Source organism: Ictidomys tridecemlineatus, chromosome 3 (assembly GCF_052094955.1).
Source record: "Ictidomys tridecemlineatus isolate mIctTri1 chromosome 3, mIctTri1.hap1, whole genome shotgun sequence".
Taxonomy (NCBI): Eukaryota; Metazoa; Chordata; class Mammalia; order Rodentia; family Sciuridae; genus Ictidomys; species Ictidomys tridecemlineatus.
In genome coordinates this window covers 65,234,773-65,245,968 of record NC_135479.1, presented here as the reverse complement: position 1 = coordinate 65,245,968, position 11,196 = coordinate 65,234,773, and the positions used below count along the sequence as shown (strand labels likewise).

Genomic DNA, 11,196 nt, shown 5'->3' with positions numbered 1-11,196 from the left:
TTAAACCGTTCGTTTTCAGTAACCGTTTTCATTAGGAGGATTCACTTTGTTTTCTCCTATATGGATACATGTATTTGAAACTCTAAATCAAACATGGTATGTGCTAGCTCTTTGAAACTTGGCACAATAGATTAGTTTAAAGTTCTATATCAATGGTTTGTTTGCTATTGATGTAGCCCAAAGCAGAGACTGGCGAAAATCACTTTCATTGAAAGTCCTTGCCCAGCATCCAAAAAACTACGAATCTCCTGAAATCTCAGCAAATGTTTTTTTACAGAATCTTTTTTTTTATTGATTGTTCAAAACATTACAGACCTCAAGACATATCATCTTTCATACATTCGACTCAATTGGGTTTTGAACTCCCCAAATACATAATACAGACTCACTTCTGTTACATACTCACATTTTTACATAATAGCATATTAGTGAATGTTGTATTCTGCTACCTTTCCTATCCCCTACTATCCCCCTTCCCTTCACCCAATCTTGATGATACTTTCAGGTAATGATCAGTGCACCAATCCGACTTGGCTCACTAAATTTCTTTCTTCTAGGTTAAACCGTTCGTTTAGTAACCATTTTCATTTTGAGGTTTCACTCTATTTTCTCCTATATGGATAGATGTAGTTGTAACTCTAAATCAAACACGGTTTTTGCTAGCTTTTTGAAACTTGGCACAATAAAGTAGTTCCAAGATCTATCTCTATGGTTTGTTTGCTATTGATGTAGCCCAAAGCAGAGACTAGCGAAAATCCCTTTCATTGAAAGGGCTTGCCCAGTTTCCAAAAAACTACGAATCTCCTGAAATCTCAGCAATTTTTCTTGAACCCAATCCTGATGATACTGTCAGGTAATGATCACTACACCAGTCTCACTTGGCTCACCAAATTTCGTTCTTCTAGGTTAAACCGTTCATTTGCAGTAACCGCTTTAATTATGAGGATTCACTTTGTTTTCTCCTATATGGATACATTTATTTGAAACTCTAAATCAAACAAGGTTTGTGCTAGCTCTTTGAAACTTGGCACAATAAAGTAGTTCCAAGTTCTTTCTTTATGGTATGTTTGCTGATGATGTAGCCCAAAAAAGAGACTGGCGAAAATCACTTTCATTGAAAGGGCTTGCCCAGCTTCCAAAACCTACGAATCTTCTGAAATTTCAGCAAATGTTTTTTCACCCAATCTTGATGATACTTTAAGGTAACGATAAGAACACCAGTCACACTTGGCTCACCAAATTTTGTTCTTCTAGGTTAAACTGTTCATTTGCAGTAAAGGTTTTAATTATGAGGTTTCAATCTGTTTTCTCCTATATGGATACATGTAGTTGGAACTCTAAATCAAACACGGTTTGTGCTAGCTCTTTCAAACTTGGCACAATAAAGTAGTTCCAAGTTCTATCTCTATGGTTTGTTTGCTATTAATGTAGCCCAAAGCAGAGACTGGTGAAAATCCCTTTCATTGAAAGGGCTTGCCCAGATTCTAAAAAACTACGAATCTCCTGAAATCTCAGCAAATGTTTTTTCACCCAGTCCTGATGATACTTTCAGGTAATGATCAGTACACAAGTCCCACTTGGCTCACCAAATTTCGTTCTTCTAGGTTAAACCGTTCGTTTCCAGTAACCGATTTAATTATGAGGATTCACTTTGTTTTCTCCTATATGGATACATGTATTTGAAACTCTAAATCAAACACGGTTTGTGCTAGCTTTTTGAAACTTGGCACAATAACGTAGTTTTAAGTTCTATCTCTATGGTTTATTTGCTGATGATGAAGCCCAAAAAAGCGACTGGCGATAATCACTTTCATTGAAAGTCTTTGCCCAGCATCCAAAAAACTACGAATCTCCAGGAATCTCAGCAAATGTTTTCTCACCCAATCTTGATGATACCCTTAGATAATGATAAGTACACAAGTCCCACATGGCTCACAAAATTTCGTTCTTCTAGGTTATACCGTTCGTTTGCAGTAACTGTTTTCATTTTGAGGTTTCACTCTGTTTTCTCCTATATGAATACATGTAGTTGGAACTCTAAATCAAACACTGTTTGTGCTAGCTCTTTGAAACTTGGCACAATAAAGTAGTTCCAAGTTCTATCTCTATGGTTTGTTTGCTATTGATGTAGCCCAAAGCAGAGACTGACAAAAATCACTTTCATTGAAAGGGCTTGCCCAATTCCAAAAAATTACGAATCTCCTGTAATCTCAGCAAATGTTTTTTCACTCAATCTTCATGATACTTTCAGATAATGATCAGTACACAAGTCCCACTTGGTTCACGAAATTTCGTTCTTCTAGGTTAAACCGTTCGTTTGCAGGAACCGTTTTCATTTTGAAGTTTCACTCTGTTTTCTCCTATATGGATAAATGTAGTTGAAACTCTAAATCAAACACAGTTTGTGCCAGCTCTTTGAAACTTGGCACAATAAAGTAGTTCCAACTTATATCCCTATGGATTTTTTTTCTATTGATGTAGCCCAAAGCAGAGACTGGCGAAAATCACTTTCATTGAAAGGGCTTGAACAGCTTCCTAAAAACTACGAAACTCCTAAAATCTCAGCAAATGTTTTTTCACCCAATCTTGATGATACTTTCAGGTAATGATCAGTACACCATTCCCACTTGGCTCACCAAATTTCGTTCTTCTAGGTTAAACCGTTCATTTGCAGTAACCGTTTTCATTTTGAGGTTTCACTCTGTTTTCTCCTATATGGATTCATGTAGTTGGAACTCTAAATCAAACACGGTTTGTGCTAGCTCTTTCAAACTTGGCACAATAAAGTAGTTCCAAGTTCTATCTCTAGCGTTTGTTTGCTGATGATTGAGCCCAAAGCAGAAACTGGCCAACATCACTTTCATTGAAAGGGCTTTCCCAGCTTCCAAAGAACTACGAATCTCCTGAAATCTCAGCAAATGTTTTTTCACCCAATCGTGATGATGCTTTCAGGTAATGATCAGTACACCAGTCTTACTTGGCTCACCAAATTTCATTCCACTAGGTTAAACCGTTCGTTTGCAGTAACCGTTTTCATTTTGAGGTTTCACTCTGTTTTCTCCTATATGGATACATGTAGTTGAAACTCTAAATTAAACACGGTTTGTGTTAGCTCTTTGAAACTTGGCACAATAAAGTAGTTCCAAGTTCTGTTTCTATGGTTTGTTTGCTATTGATGTAGCCCAAAGCAGAGACTGGCGAAAATCACTTTCATTGAAAGGGCTTTCCCAGCTTCCAAAAAACTACGAATCTCCTAAAATCTCAGCAAATGTTTTTTCACACAATCTTGATGATACTTTCAGGTAATGATCAGTACACCAGTCTTACTTGGCTAAACAAATTTCGTTCTTATAGGTTAATCCATTCGTTTGCAGTAACCATTTTTATTTTGAGGTTTCACTCTGTTTTCTCCTATATGAATACATGTAGTTGGAACTCTAAATCAAATACTGTTTGTGCTAGCTCTTTGAAACTTGGCACAATAAAGTAGTTCCAAGTTCTATCTCAATGGTTTGTTTGCTATTGATGTAGCCCAAAGCAGAGACTGGCGAAAATCACTTTCATTGAAAGGGCTTGCCCAGCTTCCAAAAAACTACGAATCTCCTGTAATCTCAGCAAATGTTTTTTCACTCAACCTTCATGATACTTTCAGATAATGATCAGTACACAAGTCCCACTTGGTTCACGAAATTTCGTTCTTCTAGGTTAAACCGTTCGTTTGCAGGAACCGTTTTCATTTTGAGGTTTCACTCTGTTTTCTCCTATATGGATTCATGTAGTTGGAACTCTAAATCAAACACGGTTTGTGCCAGCTCTTTGAAACTTGGCACAATAAAGTAGTTCCAAGTTATATCCCTATGGATTTTTTTTCTATTGATGTAGCCCTAAGCAGAGACTGGCGAAAATCACTTTCATTGAAAGGGCTTGCCCAGCTTCCAAAAAACTACAAATCTCCTGAAATCTTAGCAAATGATTTTTCACCCAATCTTGATGATACTTTCAGATAATGATCAGTACACAAGTCCCACTAGGTTCACCAAATTCTGTTCTTCTATGTTAAACCGTTCGTTTGCAGTAACCCTTTTCAATTTGAGGTTTCACTCTGTTTTCTCCAATATGGATACATATAGTTGGAACTCTAAATCAAACACGGTTTGTTCTAGCTTATTGAAACTTTGCACAATAAAGTAGTTCCAAGTTCTATCTCTAGCGTTTGTTTGCTGATGATGTAGCCAAAAGCAGAGACTGGCGAAAATCACTTTCATTGAAAGGGCTTTCCCAACTTCCAAATAACTAGGAATCTCCTAAAATCTCAGCAAAAGTTTTTTCACCCAATCTTTATGATACTTTCAGGTAATGATCAGTAGACCAATCTGACTTGGTTCACGAAACTTTGTTCTTCTAGGTTAAACCGTTCGTTTGCAGTAACCGTTTTCATTTTGAAGTTTCACTCTGTTTTCTTCTATATGGATACATGTAGTTGGAACTCTAAATCAAACACGGTTTATGCTAGCTCTTTGAAACTTGGCACAATAAAGTAGTTCCAAGTTCTATCTCTATAGTTTGTTTGCTGATGATGTAGCCCAAAGCAGAGACTGGCGAAAATCACTTTCATTGAAAGGGCTTGCTCAGCTTCCAAAAAACTACGAATCTCCTGAAATCTCAGCAAATGTTTTTTCACCCAATCTTGATGATACTTTCAGATAATGATCAGTACACAAGTCCCATTTGGTTAACGAAATTTTGTTCTTCTAGGTTAAACCGTTCGTTTGCAGTAACCGTTTTCATTTTGAGGTTTCACTCTGTTTTCTCTTATATGGATTCATGTAGTTGGAACTCTAAATCAAACACGGTTTGTGCCAGCTCTTTGAAACTTGGCAAAATAAATTAGTTCCAAGTTATATCCCTATGGATTTTTTTTCTACTGATGTAGCCCAAAGCAGAGACTGGTGAAAATCACTTTCATTGAAAGGGCTTGCCCAGCTTCCAAAAAACTACGAATCTCCTGAAATCTTAGCAAATGTTTTTTCACCCAATCTTGATGATACTTTCAGATAATGATCAGTACACAAGTCCCACTTGGTTCACCAAATTTTGTTCTTCTATGTTAAACCGTTTGTTTGCAGTAACCCTTTTCATTTTGAGGTTTCACTCTGTTTTCTCCTATATGGATACATGTAGTTGGAAATCTAAATCAAACACAGTTTGTGCTAGCTCTTTGAAACTTGGCACAGTAAAGTAGTTCCAAGTTCTATTTTTATGGTTTGTTTGCTGATGATGTAGCCCAAAGCAGAGACTGGCGAAAATAACTTTCATTGAAAGGCCTTGCCTAGCTTCCAAAAAAAATACGAATCTCCTGAAATCTCAGTAAATGTTTTTTCACTCAAACTTCATGATACTTTCAGATAATGATCAGTACACAAGTCCCACTTGGTTCACAAAATTTCGTTCTTCTAGGTTAAACCGTTCGTTTGCAGTAAGCGTTTTCATTTTGAAGTTTCACTCTGTTTTCTTCTATATGGATACATGTATTTGGAACTCTAAATCAAACACGGTTTGTGCTAGCTCTTTGAAACTTGGCACAATAAAGTAGTTCCAAGTTCTATCTCTATAGTTTGTTTGCTGATGATGTAGCCCAAAGCAGAGACTGGCGAAAATCACTTTCATTGAAAGGGCTTGCACACCTTCCAAAAAACTATGAATCTTATGAAATCTCAGCAAATGTTTTTTCACCCAATCTTGATGATACTTTCAGATAATGATCAGTACACAAGTCCCACTTGGTTCACGAAATTTCGTTCTTCTAGGTTAAACCGTTCGTTTGCAGTAACCGTTTTCATTTTGAGGTTTCACTCTGTTTTCTCCTATATGGATTCATGTAGTTGGAACTCTAAATCAAACACGGTTTGTGCTAGCTCTTTCAAACTTGGCACAATAAAGTAGTTCCAAGTTCTATCTCTAGCGTTTGTTTGCTGATGATTGAGCCCAAAGCAGAAACTGGCCAACATCACTTTCATTGAAAGGGCTTTCCCAGCTTCTAAAGAACTACAAATCTCCTGAAATCTCAGCAAATGTTTTTTCACCCAATCGTGATGATGCTTTCAGGTAATGATCAGTACACCAGTCTTACTTGGCTCACCAAATTTCGTTCCTCTAGGTTAAACCGTTCGTTTGCAGTAACCGTTTTCATTTTGAGGTTTCACTCTGTTTTCTCCTATATGGATACATGTAGTTGAAACTCTAAATTAAACACGGTTTCTGTTAGCTCTTTGAAACTTGGCACAATAAAGTAGTTCCAAGTTCTGTTTCTATGGTTTGTTTGCTATTGATGTAGCCCAAAGCAGAGACTGGCGAACATCACTTTCATTGAAAGGGCTTTCCCAGCTTCCAAAAAACTACGAATCTCCTAAAATCTCAGCAAATGTTTTTTCACACAATCTTGATGATACTTTCAGGTAATGATCAGTACACCAGTCTTACTTGGCTAAACAAATTTCGTTCTTATAGGTTAATCCGTTTGTTTGCTGTAACCGTTTTTATTTTGAGGTTTCACTCTGTTTTCTCCTATATGAATACATGTAGTTAGAACTCTAAATCAAATACTGTTTGTGCTAGCTCATTGAAACTTGGCACAACAAAGTAGTTCCAAGTTCTATCTCTAGGTTTGTTTTCTATTGATGTAGTCCAAATCAGAGACTGGCGAAAATCACTTTTATTGAAAGGGCTTGCCCAGCTTCCAAAAAACTACGAATCTCTGAAATCTCAGCAAATGTTTTTTCACTTAATCTTGATGATACTTTCAGGGAGTGATCAGTACACCAGTCTCACTTGGCTCACCAAATTTCGTTCTTCTAGGTTAAACTGTTCGTTTGCAGTAACAGTTTTCATTTTGAGGTTTCACTTTGTTTTCTCCTATATGGATACATGTAGTTGTAACTCTAAATCAAACACGGTTTGTGCTAGCTCTTTGAAGCTTGCCACAATAAAGTAGTTCCAAGTTCTGTCTCTAGCATTTGTTTGTTGATGATGTAGCCCAAAGCAGAGACTGGCGAAAATCACTTTCATTGAAAGGGCTTGCCCAGCTTCCAAGAAACTACGAATCTCCTGTAATCTCAGCAAATGTTTTTTCGCTTAATCTTGATGATACTTTCAGGAAGTGATCAGTATACTAGTCTCACTTGGCTAACCAAATTTCGTTCTTCTAGGTTAAACTGTTCGTTTGCAGTAACCGTTTTCATTTTGAGGTTTCACTCTGTTTTCTTCTATATGAATACATGTTATTGAAACTCTAAATCAAACACGGTTTCTGCTAGCTCTTTGAAACTTGGCACAATAAAGGAGTTCCAAGTTCTATCTCCAGCGTTTGTTTGCTGATGATGTAGCCCAGAGCAGAGACTGGCGAAAATAAAAATAGAGATTTAAAATTCTCATTAGTGACTCCTATAACATTGATAATATTACCTAGAGAAAAAAATATTTTATCTAATTTTCGAGACTTTCGTCTATTTTTTTAAAATTTGTTCTTTAAATTCAGATTTGTTACACACAACTGTCTCCTCAGGGCTGAGCTATCTGCACTATGCTTATATTTGAGTACTTTTTAAAAAATTTCTGTCACATCAATTAAGAATCCTTATTAAATTTTAAGCAACTGTTCAAAAGAAGGCCACAGACCCTATAAATACAGAAATTCTCTCTCATATTTCTCATATTGAGAAATATATGGACTATTATGATGTTGCTGTATTTCACATATGTGATCATTTTTCTCAGTACTAAATATTTTGCTAACATGAAAGTTATGCATGTTACAGTGTTCTTGCTACAGATAGTATTACTATCAGGACTGGATAGATTATGATTTAAAAAAAAAATGAAAGAAAGTTCTGACATATTCTTGGCAAGTACAAAACTTCTCTTAAATTCTAAATCCATAGAGATTTGTAAGATATGATCTTTCATTAAAAACTTTGTCATATTCTTTACATTTGTAGGGCTTAATGACTGCTGTAATATTCTTGACATTTTAAAAATGTTTGGCTTTGATTAAAACTTTGCCACTTTTTTTGGCAATTTGAGCTATTTTCCCATTATGAATTTTCTACTAATTAATAAGTCATGATATCACAATAAATGATTCTTTACATTCTTTATATTTGTAGAGATTTGCTCAAGTATGAATACTCTCATGCTTGATAATACTTGAATTGTACATAGAATTTTCCCCAGATTCTTTACCTTTCCAATGTGAATTTCGCTGTGTTGAGTAAGGCCTCCTCTTCAAATAAAAGCCTTGACACATTCTTTACATTTTTATGCTTTTTCTCCAGTATGAATTCTCTGATTTCTATCAAGGTGTGATGTTTCATTAAAAGCTTTCTCACATTCTTTACATTTATATGGTGTCTCTCTATTATGAACTCTATTGTGAACAACAGGCTTTTCCTAACACTAAGCTTTTGCCACATTGTTTACATTTGTATCTTTTTTCTCTAGTGTTATTTCCTTGGTGCACATCAAAGCTTTTCTGAACAGTAAATTCTTTGCCACATTCCTTACATTTCTGTGGTTGCTCTCCAGTGTGAATTCTCTGGTGCACAATAAGTGTGCCTAACATTAAAATACTTGTCACATTCTTTATATTAGTAAGGTTTCTCTCTAATATGAATTCTCTGGTGTTGAATAAAATGTGATCTTTGATTAAAACCTTTGCTACATTCTTTACATTTGTATGGTTTCTCTATAGTATGAATTCTCTCGTGTTTACCAAGGAATAAAATTTGATTAAAAGATTTGCCACATTCTTTACATTTGTATCACATCTCTTCAGTTTGAATTCTCTGAGAAAGGTATTGTGTCTGAGTCAAAAATTTTTCCACAATATTAATATTTGTTTGGTTTTTCTCCAGCATGAATTCTCTGATGAATTATAAAGTTTGAGATTTGATTAAAATGCTTGCTACTTTCTTTGCATTTGTATGGTTTCTCTACATTGTGAGTTTTCTAGTACACTATAGGGGTTGCCCTAACATAAAAAGCTTTGCCACATTCTTTATATTTGTATGGTCTCATTTCACTATGAATTCTTTGGTGTTTAGTAAGGTGTGATCTATGATTAAATGCTTTGCCACATTCTTTACATTTTTATGGTTTCTCTCACTTAATGTCTATTACATACTTCTAGAGAACAACACAGTTTTGTTAAATATGTACTTAATTTTTGTTATAACTTGCATATTTTGACTATCTAATGTATGTTTAGCAGAAGAGAAGGAAACCCTGATGTGTGTGTGTGTGTGTATGTGTGTGTGTGTGTGTGTGTGTGTGAGAAAGAGAGAGAGAGACAGAGAGACAGAGAGAGAGAGAAAGAGAGAGCGAGCAAATACACCATAAACTGTACATATTTAGAATTATGGCACATGTATTATAGTTAACTGATTATATGCCTATCTCTTATATGTACCAAAATTTTCTCAGATGTGAGCAATATCTTTTAATGACACTGTTTCTGTGAGACTAAGCCCACTATCTTCCACACACTTGAGTATTCAATAAGCATTTATCCAATGAATGAAGCCAGAAAGCACTCACAACAGGATGATGAGGATATCTATCTGCCAGCAATAATGATATAGGAGCACAGAAAGGTTATGTTACTTACCCTACATTATAGTAGTAGATAGAGGACTTATTTCCTCTACTGTATGGCCCATATTAAGTCCAGAATATTTATAAAATATTTAAATTTTTCTGATATATTTCAGATAGCAATCTAATCTTAGAACCAGACAGACAGGGTTTTTATAAGCACTCCTTTTACAATATGTTTATATAATTAGAAAATGGTAAACCCTTTAGTCTTAATGGAAATGGAAACAAATCTGTTCTCCACAAACAATGAAGAGTTGGTTGTCCATTGGTTCCAACTTTTCTTAAGTGGACGTAGTTTATTTGATTTTTCTCTTCCCATTCTCGTTCACTCTCAGAAACTCAGTTACTTTGAATTGTTCTTGTCACATACTTGATGCCCAATAAGTATTTGTTGAATGAAGGAATGAATGAGTAGGAGGCTGGTTTCATCTTTTACCAAGATCTCCCTGATCTCCACATTCTCATATACCAGTTTTGCTGCACCCAGGGCCCTGGTGGGTTTTACACACTGTCTTTTGTAGTAGCACATCTCTTGTTAATTTTCTTTGGACTGATGTGCCTACTGTAACTGAGTAAATCCCAGATCTGCTGCCCAGTGTCACAGAATCATTTCAGAGGCTCTTAAAATGCTGGTGATGTGACTATCATAATGCTATCCATCTGACTTTCAGGGGCTCATTTTGGTGACCCTGTTATTTATGTTTCTCGCTTGTCTTGGGATTATTGCTCTAGTTTTCCCAAAAATTTCCATTGCCAAGCCAGTTTTATTTTCTCTCAGTACTAATGCCAGCTGTTAATCTCATTCATTACATCTCTAAGAGTTTGAAAGCCAGTGGTGTCCTTCTCATCAGAAGTCATGTAAGTGCCATATGTGTATGTGTCCTCTAATCTACCCACCAACTTCTTGTTTATTAATTTATACCCATTTTGACCCTCACTGGGATGTCCTTGCACTGAGACCCTTACATCTTTACTGATCCAGAAATTTGCATGCCTGTTTTTGGCTCTATTTCTGCCCTTATTTATAGTCATCTGTTCCTGCATATCTGTAGTGACCTGAAAATGTAGGGACATTAAACAACTGAATTTTATAATGTCACCCATTTTGTCAGTGTTCATCAGGGTTTGGCTAATGGGCATCAGCTGGTTTACCTGGTGGTACTTAGCTGGTTTGTAGGTATCACTCACATGCCTGGAAGCTTGGTGAGGATGGCTGGCCGTTGGGCTCACATGGGTCCTTCTCCATCTCCCCATACTCTTAGAGTTCCTCTGTGTGATCTCTCCATCAGTGCAGTTGGAAGTAGTCAGTAGCATAATGCTACTAGAGAGTAATTACTTTTGAAGTCATACCTAGAGTTAGCACAGTACTTCTGATATAACCCAGAGACCAAATCACTCAAAGGCCAATGCATTCAGGGAAAGGCAATACATACTGCAGTTCTTGATGATAGATATATTTTTTAAATGTAGTCATTTTGAATTTATTATACCTACTCATGCTATAACTAGGAATTTACTTTTCCTGGAGTCACTTGAGACTAATCT

At 36.0% G+C, this 11,196-nt stretch overlaps 1 protein-coding gene across 4 annotated transcripts in view; it reads right to left on the bottom strand.

Moving 5' to 3' along the window:
- Positions 1–264: 264 nt before the first annotated feature.
- The window catches only part of LOC144376210 (zinc finger protein 519-like), a 92,398-nt gene continuing 81,466 nt past the window's right edge, over positions 265–11,196 (bottom strand). For all 4 annotated transcript variants that reach the window (XR_013436436.1, XR_013436437.1, XM_078043076.1 and 1 more), the window contains one exon: positions 265–7,395. Coding sequence is in view for 1 of the 4 variants with exons in the window: in XM_078043077.1 (XP_077899203.1) it covers positions 7,310–7,395 (86 nt within the window). In the remaining 3 variants the exon portion in view is untranslated. The remainder of the gene's footprint in view (positions 7,396–11,196) is intronic.